Genomic DNA, 25,062 nt, shown 5'->3' on the forward strand with positions numbered 1-25,062 from the left:
TTTGGAATTCTTGAGAATGGGTCATCCCAATGTGTTACTGTTTTAAAAAAATTTTTTTTTTTTAAGATTTTAGAGAGAGAGTGAGTGAGTGAGAGTCAGGGGAAGGGCAGAGGAAGAGAGAGAATCTCAAGTAGACTCAACACTGAGCATGGAGCCCAAGGTGTGGGGCTCGATCCCCTGACCCTGAGATCTTGACCTGAGCAAAAACCAAGAGCAAGACACTTAACTGACTGAGTCACATTGGGGCCCCAGTGTGGTGCTATTTTAACAACCATAGGTTCCCATGGGATGTTGGTGCTGAAAGATGTAGTCTAACCTCATCGTCCTACAGATAACGCATACAGGGAACCAGAGCAATTTCACAGAAATCAGTTCAAATGATAAATATGAGAAAGAAAAGAAAACAAATACATTAAGGAGTCAACAGGAATGAGCCTGTTTTGCATCAGTTGGGGAGAAGAATATTTTGGGGCATGAAGAATCCTCCTCTGGAAATAATGAAGAGGTCATTTGTGAAGAAGGCAAAAAAAATCTACTGGAAAGTATACATGCTGACAGGCGCTAAATGTGTTTTAATTTTTTATTAGAGAAGTTGAAAGTTTAATGTCAGTCTTGACGGTAACATAATTTTCTTTGCTTTGTTCAGAGGAACACAGAATCCATTTGTACAAGCATATACAATTCAGTTGGTGCTTTGTGTCCTAAAATCAATCCTCTGATTAGTTCTAGACTACTGTTTCCATGCGCTCCTCCCGGCTTTGGCAGCATGGCTCAGTTCCCTGCGGAATACTTTTTCATGCACTGTCTGCAACGCAACTACGGCGGGCTTAAAGACCATGCAGATAAACACTGTAGCAAATTGTTTTAATATTGAACAGACGTAAAAAGGTTATTTCCTGATATGAAATTCTGAAAATCTGCATAAATATTTTTGTGTAAAATTAAATTAGTTATGTATTTTTTTTTGAAACTAGAACTTGAAGTATCAAGAATGCCCACATAATTCATATACACATATATATAGACTTTTTCATTATGCTAAAAGTCTTGATAGTCAAATTATATTCTGTGCCATACATTTATTTAGCCAGTGTTTATTTGGCATTAGGTTAACTGCATGTGTACGGATTAGTCCTAATGGGTGCCTATGTATCATGCAAACATAGTTCTAGTATTCCTGTTGACTAATCTTGTCATGTGGCAATACTTAGATGATTTTGCTCTATAACAGTATGAATTAGGAGTATAAATACTTTATACATGGTCACATTTACAAACGTTTGCCAATAACCACTTCACAATCTTCATGGTGGAATAGTGTGTTATAATGTCTGGAATCGGCAGAAGCAATTCCTATAAAGCAAATATCAGCTGTAAACGGTCTTATGTGTACCTAACAGAGTTCTCCCTTGAGCCCTGATGAGTTTTGGCACAGGTACACTGCTCTATTTTTTTTTTTTTCTCTAATAATTTCCACAACTGTTATAGGAAATTAGCTTCTTATGGCATGGCAGAGACATGGCACTTACTGATGAGGTAACTTAGATGTAAAAAATTCTGCAAAATTATTTGTCTAGCAGATTGCTGCTTCTGCTGATGAATTCGTAGACAGAGTTTTGTTTTTTTATCCCCCTAGTGCATGCACTTGCTATTGAATTACTAATGCACTATTTTTGCTGCAGCTCAAACATGTCCTAAATGCATCACAGAGCAGAGTTGTTAACACCAAGCTCATTCACTTGTGATGGTATTTTATAGCAAACATGTTTAAGTTGTAATAGCAAGGGTAAAACTCTGCCTTACTGGGATAGTAATTTTGGTGGATTCGGAGCTACTTTTGGTTGGCCAAAGAAACCCAATACTCAAAACATTACATAGAAGTATTTCAGTCTCTATGGTTTCGGGTCACCTCTCGTCTGCGCCTAAAAGACAACAGCCGTCTTGCGTGAATCTGTGTTGGGAAGGTTGGGGGTGATCTTTTGATGCTGTGTGGTGTTGCTTCAGTTTGAATTTTGGAGTTTCACACTACTGTTGCTGGCCTGCGGTCCATCTCGGCTTCCAACTTCACCATCTGCTGCATCTCCTTCGCCTGTAACATCAGAAACGAGGCCTTAGGATACTGCACATGCAGCCACCCCAGACTCTCTTCTCCTGCAAATCTGATGCTATCACTCTATCCCTGCTACTCAAAGTGAGGTCCAGGGATGATCAGCATCAGCACTGCCTGGGACCTTGTGAGAAATGCACAATCTTGGATTCTAACCCAGACATATGGGATCAGAATGTGCATTTTCCACAAGATCCCAAAGACATTTTTTATGCACATTAAAAGCTGTGAAGGACTAGTTCTACAGCATGCCAGGAAAACCATCTGAAAAGAGGCTAAGCCAGTCAATACTTAAGACTAGGTCATGTCAAACCGTTTGCTTTCTAGAGATGGACATGTTGCCTTGACTGTGTGTAATCTGAAATTTTAGGAGTGTTGCTTATGCACACAGTTTTCCTCCAATAGCCTGAAATTTAATTAATTCCCTAAGAATCTGACTGATGGAGAAATTTAGGTGGGATCGTATCACGTTGGTTTGGCTCGAGTACCTTGCAAATAAAACATTACATGAATATGTAGGGTTCCTAGAAGCCTATTGTCCAGAAATTCTCCAGCTCTCACTTCTTTGGGGTAATTTTTTATAGGCTTCATGAGACTGCGTTCACCATGGCTTAAGACTGTCACTAGACAACCAGGTGGTTTTAGAGGTAGAAAGGAGTCAGAGGGTCAGGGCGGTGGCGCATGGTGGGGAAGATTCCGGTGACAAATGAACTCTCTTATTTCAACATTTACTTTCCAACTGGTTTCTGGATGTTTGGGTCCAACCCAATGCATGCATCTTTTGAAGGAAAAATAAAGCATCCCTTTCGTCTTCTTGTGACCTACCACTTTGAAATAAAGGCCATTTAGGAATGGAAACATGAATATATATAGCTATTACTCAGAGGAGGACTCTGAAGAGGTCTGATGTTACTCCTCATCTCTGCTTAGGTACTCCCAACTCAATGGAAGGTCAGTGAGGGAGGGGGAGAGAGGAGGTCAAATCCATAGGTCATCCTACGAGTATCTAAATGTCCCCAAAACTAGTTTGATCCATGGACATACAGGAAGTCTCTTATTTCTACATTGTGGCTTTAAATTTCCTTTTGGCAAATATAGATACAGTAATACCAAAGAATTTAATCTTTCTGCTCAAATATGGGACAGATGGTTCCCTCTACCTAGAGAGTTTTCACTGCCTGAAGTATACTAATATTGAGAGAAATGAGAAATGGAGAAAAATATACAAACATGAAACTATGACACAAACAGTATTCATAAGAGATGACAGTGAAAACGTATCAGCATTGGAAATTAAATACTTTTATGTTCCAAAAGTAGTAATAAAAGATGCCCTATTCTTCTCCCTGCTTAGCATTTAAAGACGATATTGAACATATGTCGTTATAGGGCTAGTCTCAGAGCAAGGGTCTCAAATGAGCAGGGTGACCATTCATTCCCAATTGTTGGGGACAGTTCCAAGTTATGCCCATAGTCCTGGCAAGTATGAACATCATCCCCTCTCACTTGCAAAACTATCCTGGTTCAGATAATAAATTATATGGTCACCCTACTTATAAGAGGTGATTAGGGTCCTTGGCAGACCAGATCTAGCAGAAAACATGACAAGAGTCACTGTATAATGACACTGTATAATGAATGTTTCCACACGCAGACTATAACTCTGTCATTAAAAAGCACCAATGAACTTTTAGTAGGGTGCTTTAACAATTAATTGCAATCCTATTAATGCTTGTGAAAGTGCTGACTTTGTGACCCAGTCTTAGCTGTGGTCAGTCCAAATGACAGTTATATATCACTGTTCTTGATGCCTGGGAATATCTTCATTAGCATGACTTGAGTTTTCTAGGTCTGCTGTAGGAACCATTGGCTAAGACTCCTTCAGAAATAATTCTCAAGATTTTGGGCATTTCCATTTGAATATTACCTCAGAAATCCAAGCATGAAATAATCAAGCTTTTAAATCCAAACCCGTGAGATACTAATAAGTTATGATCAGAGGTGAATCATAAATGGAGACTGCACCGAGCATACTAACAGAGCTGAGAAGGAAAGCAATGTCTTGCTTATCAGAGTTTCGGTCCTACCTTGTGTTTGGGACACTGCATGGCAGGATTTCAATAGCTGTTTGTACAAAAATAGTAATGTCAAAATTGAGTCATACATATAAAACAAAGAAAATAAATGAATACTGAATAAATGAATACTTGAAAAATGAATGCAAAACCATATACAGAAAAGCAAAGAGCTAAGAATAAAACATGTATATGCCCATCAGTGACGAACTCCCCTCCCAGGTTGGTCTCAACAGAAAATTAAAAAACAACAAATAAACAAACAAACGAAGAAAAACCAAAGCAAACAATCAATGCCTAGGACCCCAGACTGTCCTCTCCTGCAGGAGTGAGTGGGAAACTGTCCCGTTAGCAAGAACCTTCACTTCTCTTTATTAAATGATAGGATTGATGACAAAAATCAACTTGTAAAGCTTGGGTATGATAGTAATGGAGGGTTAATGTTTGAAATGGTACATGGCAGGATGGATGACATACTCGTGGCTGGAAAGTCTATGGGAATATTTAGTAGAAAACTGCCCCCCGACCCTTGGAGTTTGAAGCATTGGATGACCAAGTAGGCAAACCCATTAGGTGGCTTAAAAAAGAGCACATGAGGTTAGGATCCAGAATTGGGGCCAATTATATTAAATTATAAATTATATTAAAACTTGAGTTGTTTCTGCTAGTCCCCCAACGCTGGTCTAGCTAATTAAGTAGCTCCTTGGGGGGATGGAGTGAGCTTCTGGGAGTAAGGTCACAAGGAAGCAAGTAAGAAGCCTTAAAGCAATATTATGGATGAATGTTCAAATTATTTTTGGCTTAGAAACAGAGAATAGTCTTTGGGTTTAACAAGGAAAAATTTAGGATTATCTGGAAATAGGAAAATGTTCTGCCAGTGAAATGTTTAATTGGTTATGAAGGGAGCTCTTCTACCTGATTCCAGACCTTGCCTAGCATGAGGGAAGAGATGGAGTGACCTTGTCTTTTGCACCTATACCTGAGTTTGTAACACATGGACAGGATAACTAATAGCTCTCTGACCTTTAAATTCCAAACCAAACAAAACCACACTAGAAAGGCCTGGGACTGAATTTGTGATTGAACAGCCCATGTTTTGGTAAAGCAGGGCTTAGCACAGAAATTCAAGTCCAAATTCTACCTCTGCCAGAAGCATGGATAGAATATTGTGAATTTCTTTTCATTGAATGTCCTTAACTCTTCATCAAATCTCAAGCTTCCTTGCGATTTGTGCTTTCCTAAGCTTCTGTGACTCAAAGTGTCAGCTGTGGGTGGTAGACATTGTTTATGACATATCGAAAGGCATTACATGAATTTTTGGGGAAAAAAAGCCACTATCCTCCCGATACGCTCAATCAGTCCAGTTATCACTAATCCCATATATTTTAATTGCAAGAACTCTGGTGTGGTTTGAGTTCTCCATGGGTTAGGATAAAAGCTCAAAGTGATTTTTTATTATGTACTTGGGATCTGAAATGAAAAACAGTAGTTAGGTGTATTTTCCAGCTCTGATATTCACCACTATTGTAGTAATGAGTAATTTTTAGCACATTTACATTCCTTAGCCAAACTTGTTGCTAAGCAACACAGTAATTTCTAAGTAGTTTCTTAATTTAGTTAACTGAAACATAACGGTGCCTTACCTTCATTGTGCCTTCTTCTGAGAGGCATCCTTATCCCACCCAGCCCTGAATCACTGAAGTAGATCCTAATGTTTTGGAGATGGAGACTTTACCTTTATTCACATTCCCATTTTGCCCAATGGGAACACTTTCTGGAAAGTGCTTTAAGAGCAAAAACATAAGCTAGGTATCCTGTACCAGAACATGATGTATCTATGAGATGGTCACATGAATTAGACCCACAGGACAATAAACGTTTATTGTCCCCCTTGAGGATCTGTGGACTGTTCATGAATAGAAGCATTTAGCTGAAAAGGAAATGTGAAACATAACTCAGAAGTATGCTGATGAATAGAACTTTGGTCTACTGAAAAGTAACAAATCTGAAACCGGAAGTAGGATTTGTTACCCAACTGTAATACAAAAAAGAAGATTTTATGGTTTTGTTTTACTTTCTCAAAGATACATTTTAGTGTAATTCCAACTGAAGTGTTTTTCAACAGAAGCCATTTACTCTGAGAAATATACCTTCAATAGAAGTGCTTTATAGATGAAATAGGAAAGAACAATGTAGTATGAGAACCAATTTCATCAAACCCTCTTCACAGTTTCTAGATGGAAGTAGATTATCTGGATAAAAAAACTTCTAAACAAGCTATACCTTACGACTGAAATTTGAGACAGACTGAAATTGAAACTGCTCTGTAGGGTCATTTTAAACTAGAGGGTTTTATATATATATATATATATATATATATTTATATATATATATATATTTTTTTTTTTTTTAGCTGTAGGGTCTTATAAGCTAGAGCTATGGCCATCAGCTGAAATAAATGGCCGATGGATTGTGTCACCCATTGGGAAGGAGCCCACCTGCACTGCCTTTTAGGTAAACATACAGAGATCTTGCTGTTGCTCTCTAACAACAGCTGATGGCTAACTCAAGAGGTGGATTTTGGATAACTATTGGTGTTGACTTCTTAGTGTTTTGTCTAAGGAAAAACACCAAGAGTATAGTATCCACTTGCATTCAGTGGTTTGTAGAGTTTTGGCAGCTCCTTTCTGTGGGTCCCACTTGAAAGCCCTGAGATTGTTTTAGGACTTTGTTTTTTAGATTGACATTGAAAAGAGGTAGTTTCTCTCATTTGCTCTTAAGCATAGCAAATGTCTGAATTTGCTCACTCCTACGTTGCAAATTCTAAAACTCTAAATGAAAATGAAAAAAACAATTTGTAACCTTCCTCTTCTCTTCTCAGGGGCATCATTCTTAGAACCATCACCATCTATTCAAAGGATGACTTTGGGTTCCCCGCTATGCCCCCCACCATGGCTATATTCCTCTCCCACTTCCAAAAAGAATTCTTTGTCTTGTTTGATGAAATGGGGAATATACAGCAAAAGGGGTCACATTTTTACTGGCCACCTTTCGACACCACTACTCATGGCATCTGCCCCCCAAAGCAGGCTGGCTCTGTCTTTTCATGCCTTTTAGGTAAGATACCTGCTCATTCTGTTTCTCTAGGAACTCAAGGTGTTCAAGCTGGACTTTTTTCAACTGATCCATTTCTTTGGACTGTTTCATTGCAAGCTGTAAGAAAGAAAAATTCAGATAAACTTTGGGTTGTAATCCGAAAACTTACAGATGAGGTATGACTGGTAAGTTTACAATTTAACTGAGGGAGATGTTTATAAAAAAATCAAGAAAAATAGTCTGAAAACTGAAGAGTTTAAACCCATAATTATTAGTGGGAAGATCTTCTCTGCTAAAATCTTCTCAGAACATAATAGAATATTTATGCACAATTAAAGCTTGGCTTTCTTTTCCATATAAAATGGTGCCAGATTAATACCATCAAGATTTAAGAGATAGATTAGTTAGCTCTCAGGGAGCAGGCAAGAGAAGGTTTGGAATGTTTAATGTACAGAAAAATCAAATTAAACAAATTACCCAGAAGAGGTTTGATACCTAAGCATGAGTTATTGTTTACAGTGCCAAGAAAATTACAAAATACTTACTCTCTTTCTTTCTTCCAGAAACTTTTTGGTGTTGCTGCTATTTAACTCCCTGACTCGCCTAAAAGTAATCAGTACAAATAACAGTTGGCATGACGTTGAATAGAATTAACATAATATTACATAAGAAAGCGTTATATTCCATTTAATTCTCTGGATGGGATTATCACTTTTCCTAATTTTTGCGGAATTTTTAAAGACATAATGTAGAGAGAGAAATACAAACATCTTTGTACCCATCACTCAGGTTAATTAGTATTAATGTTTTGCCCTTCTTGGCTCATCTTTTTAAAGGAAACAAAGTGTTACAGATACAATTAAAGTCCCTTTTGTATTTTTCCAGATTCCATTTCCCTCCTTCCTTTCTCTCTAAGACATAACCACTATTTTGAGTTTGGTGTGGACATTCCCATCCATGTTTTAACATTTTTATTTCATATGGATGTGTATCCCCTTTGTAATACAACAAACACTTCTCAAACTTTTGGGTGCCTACAAATCAAATGGAGATACTCTCAAAAACACAGATCGCTGGGCTCACTGCCAGAGGATCTGATTCAGTGGGTCTGGAGTAGGGCCTGAGATTCTGCATTTATAACAAGCTCCCAAGTGATACTGCTGGTCTCCATTGTTCTGTTTCCCAAATTTACATAAATGGTAACCTACTCTGGGTTTCTCCCCATAACTTAAAACTAGAGATATAACCGTGTTGCAAACTATTTCATTACTTTCATCGTTGTATGGATTTTTTCCGTTTATGAAGAGAATACAATATTTCCAGTTTGCCATTAATGACAAATAGGTTATTTCCCAACAATGCTCCAATGATCTGGTGCATAGGGCCCTGCAATGCTTGGAGTGCTGACGGTCTATTGATTTAATAAATGTAGGGCATACCTTTCTGTGCATATGAGCATGGACTTCTCTAAGGTATATGCCTAGATTTGCAGGTTGGTAGGGAATGAACAGCTTCATCTTCACTCCAAAGCGCTTATCTTTATTGGCATTCATAACCAGCGTCTGAATGCTATACTTCCTTCAGGTCTTTGCCCCTGGTATTGTCAGACACTCACTTTTGTGTCAATTAGTTCTGTGAAATGGCGTAACAACCAGCGAGGCTGGCATGATCTTCCTGACTGAATAGACCTCTAACTGATTGAATTTGCCTAAAGCTATGAGTCTCTTCAGGTTTTCTCCTTCCTTTTCAGTCAGTTTTGGTTATTGGTATTTTTCTAGGCAATTTTCTATTCCCTTTAAGTGTTCAAACTCACTGCCAGTATTCTTTAAGTAGTCTTCCTTTTCAAAAATACTGGTTAGATCTGCAGTGATTTCTCCTTTTTATTTGTATATTTATTTATTTATTTATTTATTTTCATTTAAAATATTTTACTTATTTATTTGACAGAGAGAGGGAGAGAGATCACAAGTAGTCAGAGAGGCAGGCAGAGAGAGAGGGGGAAGCTAGCTCCGCATTGAGAAGAGAGCCCGATGCGGGATTCGATCCCAAGACCCTGAGATCATGACCTAAGCCGAAGGCAGAGGCTTAACCCACTGAGCTACCCAGGTGCCCTCTATATTTATTTATATATTACTAACTTGTGCTTTTTCATTTCTTGAGCAGTCTTGCTGGAGGGTCACTGGTTTTATCTTTTTTCAAATAATAAGTTTTTGTTTTTGGTGATATTCTACATTGCTTTTTTGCTTTCTACTTCGTACTTTTTGCTTTTTTATTTCTCCCTATCTGAGATCTTTGGGTTCATCCTGTATTTCTAATTTTAGACTCTCTTGAGTGTTTAACTCACTAGTTTGCATTTATTTTCAAAAGTATATACACCTAGGGGCACCTGTGTGGCTCAGGGAAGCATATGGCCCTTGATTTCAGCTAAGGTCAGGATCTCAGGGTTTTGAGATCAACCCCGCGTTGGGCTCCCTGTTGGGCATAGAGGCTGCTTACCATTCTCTCTCTTCCTCTGCTTCCCACTTGCTTGCTCTCTCTCTCTCTTTTTTTTTTTTTTTAATTTTATTTATTTATTTGACAGAGAGATAGAGAGCACAAGTAAGCAGAGCGGCAGGCAGAGGGAGAGAGAGAAGCAGGCTCTCCGCTAAGCAGGGAGCCCGATGCGGGGCTCCATCCCAGGAGCCTGGAATCATGACCTGAGCCGAAGGCAGCTGCTCAACCAACTGAGCCACCCAGGCGCCCCTCGCTCTCTCTCTTAAAAAAAATGTATATACAGTGAGTCTATAATTAATTCTCAATCTAAACATCACTTTAGCTACCTTCTTTTTTTTTAAGGTGGAAACATTTAAGACCTGTTCTCTTAGCAACTTTCAAGAATATAATACTGTTAACTATAGTCACCACGCTCAATATTATATATCTGGAACTTACTCATCTTATAACTGGAAGTCTATCCCCTTTAACATTTTCCCATTTCTCCACTCCCTTAACTCCTGGAAACCATTGTTTTACTCTAAGTGGAAGCATAAGTTATTTGTCTTTCTCTGGTTTATTTCACTGAACATTATGGCCTCAAGGTCCTTCGATGTTGTCACACATACTAAAATTTCCTTCTTTTTAAATGACTGGATAATATTTCTGTGTGTGTGTGTGTGGGCGCACGCGTGTGTGTATGAGGACATACAATGACACTGACTTTATCTATTCATCCGCTGATGGGCACTGAGGTATTTCCAGGTCTTAGCTACTTGAATAATGCTGCAGTGAACACAGGTGTGCAAATATTGCTTTGGTATAGTGACTTCATTTCCTTCAGATAGCTACCCAGAAGTGGCGTTGTAAGATTATATGGTATTTCTATTTTTAATTTTTGAAGGAACCTCCATATTATTTTTATAGTGGCTGCACCCATTTACATGGCCCCAACAAAGCAGAAAGCTTCTCTTTTTCCCACATCCTCACCAACACTTCTTTCTTATCTTTTTGATAAATAGCCATTCTAACAGGGAGGTTTTATTTCCTTGTGGGTTTGATTTGCATCTCCCTGATGATTAGTCACCTTGAACACTTTCCGTGTATCTCTTGGCCATTTGTATGTTTTCTTCGGAAAAATGTCTATTCAGGTCCTCTGCCCGTTTTAAAATCAGATTGTTTTGTTGTTGAGTTGTATGAGTTCCTTAAGTATATTTGGATATTAATCCCTGATACGTGGTTTACAAATATTTTTTCCCATTCCACAGCTGCCTCTTCATTTTGTCGATTCTTTTGCTATGTGCTTTAGCTCCCTTCTACACACTGATAGACAGTACTTGCATTGTTGTTCCATTTTCAGTGTTGCACTGTTGTTGAAATGTCCTTGTTGACTCGGGAATAGAAGTCAGCTTCTATAGGTCCTTCTAAGCTATCTGATTGTAATTTCTTAGATTTTATTTCTCAGTACTTTGGTAAAGTGGGCACACATATATAATGCGTGTGTTTGCACACACGAATTATTTTTAAAACCAGCTATTTGTAGGTGTTTTAGTACCACCTACCACTGGAGACAATGTCAAAACAAAAAAGTTAAAAACGTCGTTAATTATCAGTAACTTAGAATTTAAGATAATTTGACCTCAACTGGGCTGAAGTCAACTTTGTAACATACTTGAAAAAAAGTGAAAAAGAGCTCTTTAATGATTAGCACATTTATCCAAATGAATTCTGTATTTTCAGGGAAACTAAAATAGTTCATATTGATGAGGTTTTCCCATGGCTGGAATATTTTACGTTTCTGAGCTAAAGCAGATGTCATTTCTACTATACAAGGCCCTTAAACAAAGTTCCTTGTCTGAGAATAAACAAAGAACCACAACCGGATGGTGCGAAGAAGTATTGATTAAATGGAGTAATCATTTCCCTAGATGCTTCATGTTGACTGAGAAATTTCTCGGCCAACATTTTATTTTATTTATTTATTTGACAGAGAGAGAGACAGCAAGGGAGGGAACACAAGCAAGGGAAGCGGGAGAGGGAGAAACAGGCTTCCCACTAAGCAGGGAGCCCGAAGTTGGGGCTCGATCCCAGGACCCTGGGATCATGACCTGAGTGGAAGGTAGACGCTTAACAGACTCAGCCATCCAGGTGCCCCTCGGCCAACATTTTACAAAGTCAATTCATTTCCAAGTCAAATTACTGTGGAATTCCATACCCAAATGATGACCCATTCCCAACTGTACTTAATTCAAACAACACTTCTGCATGAAAATGCACTGGATGGCAGGATGCTTCATATTTTATCATACTTCATGGTTAACATTATTTATAATTGAGTTGTGCTTTTAAAGAAATCAACGAAATTGAGGTAGTTGGACAGCAGTTGTTGCCACATTCAAAACAAAAAGGCAGGGGTGCCTGGGTGGCTCAGGCGTTAGGTGTCTGACTTCGGTTCAGGTCATGATGCCAGGGTGCTGGGATCGAGTCCCAACATCGGACTCCCTACTTAGTGGGAAGTTGGGCTTTTCTCTCTCTCACTCCCCCTGCTTGTCTTCCCTCTCTGTCAAATAAATAAATAAAATCTTAAACACAAAAAAATGAAAAGAATAAAAAACCCTTAAAAAACAAAGAGGCAACATTTGGTATCCAGTGAGCCTCCATGAGAGACCACATAGACAGGGAGACCGTGAAACATAGGCACTTTCCTTTGCAGCTGTGAAGTTCTCCAGCAGCTCAGCCTCTAGCTCAGGGAGAGCAGACTGCCTTGAAGCCCTCAACACGCTCACGTCTCAGTCCCAAGAGCTAATCTTCATGCGGCTCGGTTATTTTGGGATCACTGAGAATCAAGGGATCTCAATGCCCTCTCTTGGGTGACAGGACTCCTGATACCCTCTCAAATCCCGTGTGCCTAAAGAGTTTGCACCTGGAAACTTCTCTGGAGGTCACACACACCTTCCCCCACCCCCAGGTGGCAAATGGCTGATCAACACAGAAGGACAAAAGCCAGATGCCCTTGGTTCAAAGAGATCAGATAATTGTGCAGCTTATCCTCCAGATCAGGCTTAGATGAGGCTGGAGAGGGCCTGTAGCAGAGACCGATATACTCTTGCTCCGTCACGGCCTTGGACCTTCCCTGCTTCCCCTACTCCTCTTCTCTGAAGATCCCTTCCTCAGTAAATGACTTGCATCCGAGTTCCTGTCTCAGTCTCTGTTTCTAGAAAACCCAACCCAAGACAAGGTGGAACCAGAAAACTCGAGTGGGGACTTTTGAGGTGTTCCCTGGGTTCAGGGACAGCACAAGGCAAATCAAAGGGAGAAGACTGCCCTCCTACAGGCTGCTAGTCAGAACCATCCCATCCAGAATGCACCCACACCTGAGCAGGTGAGTTTCTTGAGTATTTTATGCAATTTGGTGTGTAGACGAGTGCACGTATTTTACTAGTGGTAGTAAAAAATCAGAAGACCAGTGTTCTATAGCAACCTGAATACATCTGCATAGCAGTTCTAACAGCAGAATTCATAGCCAACACTCACGAGGATTATGAGTAGTGTGTGTGCGCGCATACCAACGTTGTGTTTATGTCTCCCAGTCAATGTTCCATCCCCGCAGGGAGTGCGCTCAGTCTTACCTTTCCCGTTCTGCTTTGTTCTTGATAGATTTATCTTGGCTGATGGCTTTGCTGTTTTCCATAGAAATCTTAGCCTGGTGTGCTCGCATTTCCTTGCTTTCCCTAAGTATTCAAAGTAAAGAAATAGGGATTGGGGGGAAATGGGGAGTTAGTGTTTAGTAGGTACAAAGTCTCAACTGAGGAAGATGAAAAAGTCTGGGAGACCAATGGTAGCGACAGCTACACAACAGTGGGAGTGTACTGACTGCCACACACTTTTAAAAATGGGTAAAATGGGGCACCTGGGTGGCTCAGTCAGTTCTGTCGGTTCCGGTCATGATCCCAGGGTCCTAGGATCGAGCTCTGCATGGGGCTCCCTGCTTAGGGGGTAGTCCGGTTCTCTCTTTCCCTCTGTTCCTTTTCTCTGTATCACATTTAAAAAATCTTAAAAAAATGGTTAAAATGGCAAATTTTATGTTATAGATATTTTACTATAATAAAACAATTCTACAAGTAACAACAGGACTATGTTTGCTTTTTTTTTTTTTCCACTATTAAGATCATCGAGTTATTTTGTATCCTGTGGGAAAGAGGGAAAGAGCTCCAATACATGAGAAGTAGAAGTGGGTCACCTACTGAGGAAGTGTCAGTGATGAACGGGAATAAAGAGACATTACGTTTGTCCATTAAAAACATATTTTCCAGTTTTGCCCTACATTTCTTGGGATCAAATGGCCTGGAAGAGAGAGGATGTTCTGAACCTCACTAGTGACCTTCATGTTCTCTGACAGCTCATGGGAAGGAAGGGTACTGAGTAGTTATAGATAAGCATGGGATATCAGAGGGCTGGGGAGGGGAGGAAGCTTACATAAGGCCCCTGATCCCTGCATGTGCTGGGATGTCAGTGTGTACATGAGAAAGACTCATAGATTATTTATGTGTACATTAAAGGTATACATTTTGGACCACTGAAATGAGTATGGTTAGCAAATAATTTTTTCTGAAACCTATAGAGGTCTCTTTGAAATCCTGCCTGGAAACAAATGACCAAGGAGGAGTCAGGTGTTCTAAGTAGTGTCCGAACTGTCTCAAAAGAGATGGACAACACTGGGCCCACAGAGACAAGAAAATGCACAGAAACTCCTGGGCTCAAGCAAATGGCTCTCCAGTTGTTCCTTCAGTTGGTGTTATCAACCAACCATTTCCTTATTAATTTATTCGACAAGCACTTCTCAGTGACTAAATGTGGCTGGCCAGTCTTAAAGGGGGCAAGATTTTTTTAACCAAGAGCATCAGCTGTGATTGTAAGGAAGACATACATCACACAGGGTGCTTGAGAAAAATCCAAATGCTCCTGTTACTTGGGAAAATGTCCTGGCTGTGCATTTATTTTTTAAGGAAATTAGTAATTAGGTTATGCTTTCTTCAAATAACTTCCAAAGCAATGCAAGAATTAGTGAACTTTTTCTTTTGAGAGCTAAATTCTTTTTTTTTTTTTTTTCATTCACTGACAAGAAAGAGGAGAGAGGAGTAGCCTCATCCTGTGAAGTATCTTTGGAGAAGGAGGGATGGTTACAATCTGGTACCGGGGCAGTGGTCAAAGACAGAGTGGTGAGCAGACCTTTTTGTGTACTCAATCAAGAGCACCTCGCAGGGAAAAAAAATAAAAGACCACTCCTAACCTATATAATTTCATAGGATACTTTAAAACTTAGCACCGTCTACCTCCTTTAGTTGCCTTGAATGAGAATTGGCCACCATATTCTTTTTTTTTTTTTTTTAAAGATTTTATTTATTTATTTGACAGAGAGAAATCACAAGTAGGCAGAGAGGCAGGCAGAGAGAGAGGAGGAAGCAGGCTCCCTGCTGAGCAGAAAGCCCAATGTGGGGCTCGAACCCAGGACCTGGGATCATGACCTGAGCCGAAGGCAGCGGCTTAACCCACTGAGCCACCCAGGCGCCCCTGGCCACCATATTCTTAACGGCGGGATCGATCTCTCCAGAACCAGGCTGGGAATTCATGAACGTGCCCAGATAATTTTTGCAGTTGGCATTGAAAAATGTTTTTGTTTGCTTTGTTCATGTAATGCTTCTATTTTCTACTCTTGAGTGTGTATCAATAGACCTAACAGTGGCATATGTGAGGCATGAAGGGCAAAGCTGCCAAGCTGGAACAAAGCAGTGATCAGAGGATGTAATTGACATGGACGCTCTTCTGCTGGGGGTGGGGGATCTAGCTCATCATTTGCAGAATTTAAAAAGGATTCTTCAATTCATAAACTAATACTTCTTCGCTGTTTCTTGATTAGGCCTATCTTCCTAAAATTCCTAGAATTCCTAACCATGTAAAGTAGGATCTCACCACATTTAGCCACTGAGTGATCAGATCCAATCTGATCAAGGAACTTAACTGGTTGGTGTTCATCTCTTTCTGTGTCCTCTCTCCTAAGAAGCTCCAGGCTACTTTCCAGAGCCCAGCGTTGGGCCTAACATTCTGTGAAGCCTCCATGACCGCTCTAGAGTCAGCAGAGCTCCTTTGGGCTGCTCTGCTTTTTAGTACACATCCCATACTATTTGTAAGTCAACTGAATTTTTCATGTGTGTGTTAAGACCTTGCTAACACTTGTAAGCACTTTGATGGCAGAGGCCATTGCTTATAGTTCACGTTGCTTGCCTCAGCTGTATGACATGATACTCATAACAGCTCAGGACTACTACAAAATTAGTGGTTCCCTCTGGGGAAGGCGCACTTGCCTACCTGTCATGGGACATTTTCAGCTGCTGGGTTTGCTGCTCATGGGCATTGATCAGTAGTTTTCTCAGGAGCTCACACTGCTGGCTGAGGTGTAGGTCCCGGATTTCTTGCTCCTCAGCACTGTGGGTGTTGATCATTTCTGACCACTCCTTCGTGTGCTGGGCCACTATCTCTTTGACCTGTGTTGGGGGAAAAAGGGATGGTGCCACTTGGAACTCTCACAGATCAGGTATAAAATGAAAACACAGTATCGTTCGTGCATTTCAAATCCCACCCACCAATTTAGCTGGTGAATCAGTAGACACTCCAACCTGAAAAAAATATGTACCAATCCATGGGAATCAGGAAGTCAGAGCTTCTTAAAATAATCCATCACTTTGGTTCTAAATATTCAGCCATGACCTGTGATTTCATTGCCTAACTTGTCCATGTTCCCTTTTGTCGGGACTCTGGCCTCTTTTATGGATTCTTTCAGCTTCTCATTTCCTCGTGCTCTTCCCGCTTCACATCCACAAGGCCACAGGTCTGAATGGAAAAACCCTATGTTCTCTTATGGCTGGATTATGACTCATTGTGTCAACCCTACCAGACGTTGGGGTAGAAAGTCTCCCCTTCCCCATATCCATGCTCTTTGCAATGTGGTTTTGTACCTTTCCTCATCAAGAGCTAGTGTCCATTTCCCCACCTCCTTGAATCTGGCTGCCCTTGGGACTTACTTCATCCATAAGACAGTGGCCTTGGGACAGAGCCTACACTAGCCTGCTGGAGGATGAGAGATCATACAGGAAAAAGCAACCAGCCACCAGCTAATGACCAGGGTATCTGAGTACAGCCATCCATCCCAGTTGATTGCAGACACAGGAGTGAGCCTAATCAAATACCTAGAACTATTCAGCAGAGTATGGCCCAAATTCTGACACAGTCAGTTGTAGGGTAATAACTGGTAGGTGTCTGAAGTCACTGAAGTTTGAACCGGTGTACTGTGAAGCAAAAGCTAGCTGATATCATGGCCAAGGTTTCTACTTTCCTCCTTTCCTATCTGTGCAAAGCTTCTAGAAGTCACAGCATGTGTCTCAGAGACACAGAGCTTCCTGCTTCTATAACTTCACATAAGGGACACAAAATACGTAGCATGAGGAGAACCTCTGTTAAAACCACATTACTTGCCCATGTGAGCAGCAGGGCTACTGGCCAGATGACAGAGCTGTGTAGAGACACAAAGAGGCTGGCTGGTTTGACCAAAAGCTAGATTTGGGAGTTTTAAGAGTACCTTATCCGCTTCTGTAACTATTATTGCTAGAAGAATTATTTGTGTCCTTGACTGGAACTTGCGCTCAGTTCCTCAAAGGTCTTCGAGCAAGTTAGTCTCCCAAGTTCTTATTTTCTTGTGCTTTTGGGGAAATATGAGTAATTGAACTCATCTCCTATAATGTCAGCTCTTGATTTTTTTCCCCATCCTAAACTTCCACAGCAAGGTTAGAATGGGATAAATATCAAAGAGTTACTCAATCCCCAGGTTGGGGGCTTTTCTTCCCATGTTTAATGTTACTTCTCTAGAGAAGCATGTTCTGTATTTTATATAGTATTTGTCCTGTTTCACTTGATGCCCCAGAGGCAGGAGGCAGACAGCGTACAGACGGTATGCATATCTCTACAGATGAAGGAAACAATGTTCCATGAATGGACCTTTTCAAAGCCAGTGAGTCTGGAATGAATGTGAATGCAGAGACCCCTTGACTTCTCAGAGCAGCCCCAGGTTACTGTTATTTCTGATTTAGGTTAGGTAAGGTTTCTAAAAAATTACAAAGTATCTTCTGCAAGTTCCTGATGTAAAAATAGGCATTTTCTTACCTTAGATTTGTGATCTGATGTCAGTGTCTGAATTTTAATTTCAGTTTCTTTTTTCATTTCGAGACAATTACTTCCCCTGAAAATGGAAAATCATAAATGTGTGCCAGATGTTAGATTTCTTCCCATTCCCATGGGGCCTTGCTCCAAAGCTTTCTAATGAAGACAATTTGTTCATCAAACATGGGATGCCATGGCTCATTGGGCAACATCAGTATTTCTAGTAATAGATGTACACCTTACAAAACCTCTACATCGTGATTACTCAATTCAACCACTACACAAAGAGACACTTCCCATCTAACAATGATTTCATTGTTAAGAGTCTGTGGTCAGAGTTTCCATTTTGGTTCCTGCTTTTCTCGAGGCTAATTTTTCATTTATTCAATAAAATATTATTGGAGATAATAACTAGAAAATAAGTCCTCAGCCTGGAAGTGAATTTTTAAATTCTTTCTGGTTATAAGGCCAGATTTTTGTCTTTTACACATGCCAGAAAGGCAGAAAATAGCATTTCTTGGCATCCTAGGGCAATTTTTGCTTTTTATTCCATTGTGACTAGGAAATACATACGAGGCAATTTCCCAACAACCATTACTGCTTATTTCAGTGATAATTTTTCCCTTTTGGAAAATCTGTAGTGTAGCGGAAACCAGAACAGGTCCCAAGCTTCTGCCTTCAGCATAAACGCTCTGATGTATTATGGCCTAAGTCAGAATGCCTCATTATATTATGGAGAATGTCTCTGAGAGAAGCATTATTCTAAAAATGCCAGGACTCTGATCAAATCTATTATTTCTCAAGGGCAGGCATGGAGGATGCTCTCCCTCTAGTCTGTTATTCAGTGAGCTTGTGCCATCACAGAAAGATCCCCCTGGCTTAATTCTAGACAAAACTGCTTTATAGTAAATGCAGGAAGAGAGTTTAACAGTCTTGTCTGTTGGCATCCACTGAAGATTCTTGTAATATTAAAAGTCAAGACTGCATTTTTTTTCCCTCAGGAGAGCATCAAACTTATTTTCTGGCTATGCAAAAGGATTTCTGTAATTTCAAAATTTCCCAACTTTAGCTTGCCCTTCCTTCTGCCCCCATTCACCTTAAAGATACCTGAGTGGAAAACACATGAGAGACATATTTACGGTGTCATCAATGAATGGCAGTCCTACTGGAATAAAGCTCCTCTTTTCTACTTCAATCCCTGCCCTCAGTTGGACGAGTCTCTTATTTTCCAGGAAAAATTTTTAATGGGATGAAAACACAGTCAAGACTATGTTCTTCTTTGACCCAAATAGTTAACTGAACTGTTGGGAAAGACAAAAATATAAAAAGGCAAAAAGCATCCAGAAGGTAAAGAGCCATTACCCTTTCTTCTTCATTGCTTTCTCTAGGATTTTCTCATGCGTCGACTTCTCTTTGTCGTACTGTGCCACGATTTTGTCAACTTGTGTGCAGTGCAACTTCTGCATTGTGCTGTGCTCCTGAAGGAGAAGAATCTGCTGTCACAAGTTGGACTCTGGCAGGGTCTGACAAAATTTACCTGTGTTGGGCTGGCATGATTTTCAACAGCTTTCCCAGAACATCAGTTTGAGGTGAAACCAATTCTGAGAAGTGGAAGGATTTCCAATCTCCCACCCAACACAAGAGTTTCTGGTACAGAGGCAGCCCCAACAAAGGAGTATATATCCTCAGCCTGAAGAACATGCCCACAGAACATGCCCAAAAGGTATCCCTGCACACTACTGGGCAGGACCAATCATCCCAAAGTTCTCTCTTCTACACATTCATGTTCTCCACAGAACTTCTACCCACTCATCTTTGTTCTGTTAGAGACCACTAATTAGTCTACAGTACCTTCCACGCCTTGGTTCTCAAATACCCAAGTTCAGCTACCATACCTTCTCTATTTCACATGCTAAGTGTAACTATTCACATGTGATATGGCTTCTCAATACCCAACATATTTTTGGAAGATCTTAAATACCATGACCAAATGGTAAGAATTGCCAGTAGGGTTGTCACTGTCAGCTGACTTCAAATCCCCATCATGCCTTTGTGGGAAGACTTGGAGAAGACAGGGGCTGGGTGGGAGAGATCCTCGGGACAGGAAGTGACAACGGGGACAAGAGAGTGGTCCAAGGGTGCTGTGGATTTGGGATCAGGGAATCATATGGAACTGTATCTTCCTTAATTTGTGGTTGGAACAGCTCATAAATCTAGCCCCATTCCCAATATGTGTGCGCTTTGTGTTAGAAACACATTTCAGCCAGGGTTTTTGCAGTATGGTAGATTGGGTTAAGGCCATGGGTTCTTCAGGCTTAAGTCCTAGGGCAACTCATCTAGCCTCTTGGTCTGTTCATCTTTATAACTGGGATAGAGATATCTAGGTCACAAGGTTGTTAGGACTGAAAGTAAATATAGTAATATTTCAAATCCCTGTTACACCTTATTCAAAATATAGTAACATGTTCATATTATTCAATATCTATGATAATATACAGAGAGTGACTTGGGATAAAGGAGAACAAGTAGAATGATTAAATCAGTCAACGTTCCCTCCCACTGAATCAGCCCCCTCAGGAAATCAACATGTTAAGGTCTCCTTACTTGAATGGATTTAACTACTCTTGCATTGCTGTGGACAACAACGAGCCTACTAAAATGCCTTACTAATAGTCTTCCTTTTAAGATTTAAAGGCATCACGCCTGCCCAGCACATGCGTTAATTTTCCTGGGCAAATAAATAAGGAACTCTGTGCAAGTGCAGATTCAAACAGATTAGAATAATCTTTCTGCTTTCCTGTTTCTTGCAAGTACCAAAGGGAGGGTGGAGAGGATCGTTCTTTAAATAGCCTAGTGCAGCACAAGAAAAGGAGTGGATTTTGAGGCTTGGAAGTACACTGACAGACTATTTCTTAAGGAAATATTCTGGTGAATCTTATTAACCCAATTAGAGATGACAATGAGGCTGTTTGTGACAAAAGGCATTCATGATGGATTCCAGTAGGTAAGACAGGTTCTACGAAGGCAACTCAAGTCTTTGTTCAGCAATACATGGCAAAAAACTTGGTTCATAGCAGGTGCTCATTAAATATTTGTTGTTCAAATGGAAAACAAAAAAAGCCAAGGGAAAACAGCAGTCAGTAATTCTGGTCTTAGTTCAGTCAATAATTAGCCAAGTGGCCTTGTACAACTTATATAAATCTTTCCAGCCCTCACCTTCTTTCTTAGAAAACTGAACAAGAGCCATTTGCCCCACCTCATTCATGGGTTGGTTATGAGCTGCAAAGTTACCGAATGTATGCAGGAGTAATATGGAAAATAAGGGGGCACCTAGGTGGCTCTGTAGGTTAATCATTTGCCTTCGGCTCAGGTCATGATCCTGGGGTCCTGGGATCAAGTCTCGCATCGGGCTCTCTGCTCAGCGAAGAGCCTGCTTTTCCTTCTCCCTTTGCCCCTCTCCCTGCTTGTGCTTTCTCTCTCAAATGAATACAATCTTTAAAAAAGAAGTATGGAAAATTAGAAGCACGTTGAATCAAAGTGATTACTGTTAATACAAATAACAAAGTTGGTCTTGAAAAATTATCTCTGTGTTTCTGTTTCCAGATCCCGCTTTTCCTTTCACAAAGGAATGAGCTCCTAATTATGTGATGGTGGTGAAGCCTTAGCTTCCTGAAGTGTAAAAGAGAAGAGCCAGGAAATGGTCCATTTTAATTCAGAAAAAGTCCATCATTGGTTTTATTCCTTGGTCCTTAATTAAATCATGAGACACCATCGAAGGGGCATAAATTTTTTTTTCATTCATTCAGGTCAAGAGTACCAAAATTAGATATGTTGACTGGAAAGTCAATCTTAGTTGGGATATTTTTGGGGAGAATACATATACAGCTTTTAGCAGGATTTACAGGTTTCTTATTAGAGTTAAGAGTAAATTCATCTTCTTGTGGAAAAGACTTCCGCTGCAATTCATTCTTGTGACTGATGGGGCAGTGGGCATGAATGACTGTACCACAAATATTGCTGAAAAACTGGATTAAGTCATGATTGCTCAGCATGAAATTCTGAGGTCACCGGTAAGCTGCTTCTGTGGGTGGTTGCCGTGTCTCTTCCTAACAGAGTTGTGGGTCTGGCTCTGGGTCTTACTGCTAATTACAATTGACAAGTTTAAGAGCAGTCTTGATGTTATCAGCTAAATTGCTTGCATAGCAAAGAACAAATTCTCCATGAGTAGATTTACTGAATGCCACATGTTAGTCCGTTTCTCAGGCATTTCATTTGACTCATCTGCTGGTGATCCTGCAAACCAGTGGCCCCAGGGATGCATTCTGCCTACAAATGTGAGATTTCTCCCCGCTCTACATGATGTTTTGAGAGAAGACTGAATTAGGACTAATATTTAAAGATCTAGAAGTTCATATAAGATTTCATATTTTAGGAGTCCTCTTTCAAGAATGAAGCTGGCCCATGGACTCTCAAGGTACTGATGGTGGGGAGCTAAGTCTGATTTGCCTTTTGGGTGGGAATGAATGCTCTTTTCCTCTGTCTGACCAACTGCCTTCATTTACTTGCTTAATCCCTATAGGCATTTAAGTTGTAATTATTCTTCTAACATGTTACTGGGGATACTTACCGAACTTTGCTCTAAGGATCTGACCACATCAGGCGGTTGAACAGTATGCCCATTTCTTACTGAATGAAGCTCCAGTTCTGGACTCTAGTGACTCATGCATTAGGGGAGATTACTGTTATTTAGTTCTGCTTTTGCTAGCTCTCATCTAATGGACACTTGAAAACCATTCCCCCTAGTTTCCGTTTCAAATTAGAGAGCTAGTTCTAGAAAGTGAGAAACACAGAGAAGTCTGATTGCCAGCTGCACTCACAGGGTCAAAAGCAATGGCCAATGACCATTGCCAACTGCCCGAATGTAGGCATGTTAACTAGCAACCTAATCTCATTTGGGGCTCACATGGCCATTGTCCCTAACTTTTCTGCTTGGTGTCCTAAAAGCAGCTGACACACCTACTTCTGTGTCCCTCTTGCAGAAGGCAGATCCTCATACACCACAAGTCCTCCTCCATCCTATAGCTAACCTTCAAGTTGGAAAAGAAGATTTCTTTTGCATATTACATTTGTGTCTTAAGCCACTGGGATTTATCTCTTGGATTCCCTTTAGTTCTAAGAAGTGGCATTACTTAGCTAGGCTGATGTCTGAGAGCTGAGAGTGCTCTATAGTCCTAATATGGAATAGGCAGGAGTCTCTGCTCTTAGTTGCCAGTTGCCAAGGTTGATGCACGGACGCTGTGGTTGGGAGCAGACTGCCTGAGCCAGATTCCCTCCTCAGTAGGTTACTTTATAACCCAAGGCCTTAGGGTGGCAAATCTTAGCCCCATGTTAGGGGGCTCCAAAATTGTTAAAAGGGAGTTGTAAGGTGTTATTTCACAGAAAGGTTGGGAGCATTTATTCTCATTAGTGCTTGACAATAGGTCAAAATCTGTTTTTGTAAGGAGGCCTCATCCTCAGCTTGCGGAAATTAGGGGGACTTCCACTAAGGGGTCAAGGGACATAATAGAGTACCAGGTTATATTCCTAAAGAAACAATTCTCAAAATGTAATGTGTGCAGGAGAGGTGCTTAAATTTATCTCCTAGACCTCTTCTTGGAGATTATAACTAAGTCTCAGATGCAAGAATATGCAGTTTTTACAAAGCTTCCACTTCTTGGTCCAAGAATCATATGTTGAAAAAAGAGTCCCAAAGGAGGCCAAGATATTTGTGCCCCAAGAGAATCATGACTGGCTTTAAAAACCTTTTACTAAGGCCATCAAGAAGATGTAAGAAATAAAAATCAATGTGGGAGTACTCAGAGATAACACAGTAGAGTGGTTAGGAGTGTGAATTTCACTACTGGGTGTGTGAAAACACTAACTCCAAAAGATATATGGACCTTTGGAATTACAATAGCCAGGTTGTGGAAGCAACGCATGTGTCCACTGATAGACACATGGATAAAGAAATTGTGTTGTGTGTGTACAAACACTCACACATACATATAAAATGGAATATTATGCAGCCATAAAAAAGGATGAGCTCATGCCATTTGTAACAACATGGATGGATATAGAGGGTATTATGGTAAATGAAGTAACTCACAGAAAGACAAATACCAAATGATTTCACTCATATGTGGGATCTTAAAAAAAACAAAACCAAATGAAGAAACAAACAAAAAGCAGAATCTGACCTATAAATACACACTTATGGTTGCCAGAGGAGAAGGGAGTTGGGAGATGGGCAAAATGGGCAAAGGGGAGTGGGAAATACAGGCTTCCAGTTATGGAATGAATAGGTCACATGAATAAGAAGTACAACATAAGGAATATAGTCAATGCTATTGTAACAGCATCATATGGTGACAGATGCAGCCACACTTGTGGTGAGCACCGCACAGTGCACAAACTTGTCAGATCCTTACACTGCACACCTGGAACTAATTGAACATTGTATGTCAACTATACTAAAAAAAAAAAAAAAAAAATCTTGAGTTCTGGAGTCAGAATTTTGATTTACATCCTAACTCCACCATTTAAAATCTAGGTGGTTTAGTCAAGCTGTGTTCTTTTAAGCATAAATCATCTCACCTTACAAATGATTAGTAGAAAGTTTACAAAAATGGCCACAATTCATATTCTCTCTGTATCCACTCTCTCCATCCCCTGCTATTTTGTAATGTGACTTTGTGGCTCCAACATTCCTGTAAATCCTTCATCTTAGAAGACAGTTCAGATGAGACCATGGCAAGGGAGATACTGTAGACTGAAAAATTATAGAAAGTTTATATACAGGAAGCTCAATTTCAAATGATTATTTGAAATTATTTGTGAAACCCTTAGTTAAAATAGATGAAATGTATTTTTAATAAATGGTGATAATGTGGTGAGTTGTAAAAGGTGTGGGTTAGATGTATGCAAATGAGGCCCATAATCAGCATTAACTAGTTATATGGCAGGAGATAAGGGACTCACCTCTTTGAATTTCATTTTATTTGTTTTTAGAATGTGGACAGTGTTACTTAGGCTTCAGGGATATTGTGAGGAGTTGCAAATGTG

General features: G+C 40.2%; 1 protein-coding gene across 9 annotated transcripts in view; it reads right to left on the reverse strand.

Annotated features, from left to right (window-relative positions):
- Positions 1-572: 572 nt before the first annotated feature.
- Positions 573-25,062, reverse strand: part of PLCB4 (phospholipase C beta 4) — a 426,130-nt gene continuing 401,640 nt past the window's right edge. For 7 of the 9 annotated variants that reach the window (XM_047745403.1, XM_047745397.1, XM_047745401.1 and 4 more), the window contains 8 exons: positions 19,324-19,439; positions 17,965-18,040; positions 16,117-16,292; positions 13,380-13,481; positions 7,824-7,881; positions 7,309-7,395; positions 4,195-4,231; positions 573-2,089 (listed from right to left, as the gene is read on the reverse strand). In XM_047745403.1, the coding sequence (XP_047601359.1) occupies positions 2,001-2,089; positions 4,195-4,231; positions 7,309-7,395; positions 7,824-7,881; positions 13,380-13,481; positions 16,117-16,292; positions 17,965-18,040; positions 19,324-19,439 (741 nt within the window). In that variant the 3' untranslated portion in view covers positions 573-2,000. The remainder of the gene's footprint in view (positions 2,090-4,194; positions 4,232-7,308; positions 7,396-7,823; positions 7,882-13,379; positions 13,482-16,116; positions 16,293-17,964; positions 18,041-19,323; positions 19,440-25,062) is intronic. The other 2 variants (XM_047745406.1, XM_047745405.1) reach the window with 1 other exon arrangement.

Source organism: Lutra lutra, chromosome 9, assembly GCF_902655055.1.
Source record: "Lutra lutra chromosome 9, mLutLut1.2, whole genome shotgun sequence".
In the NCBI taxonomy this organism is placed as follows: Eukaryota; Metazoa; Chordata; class Mammalia; order Carnivora; family Mustelidae; genus Lutra; species Lutra lutra.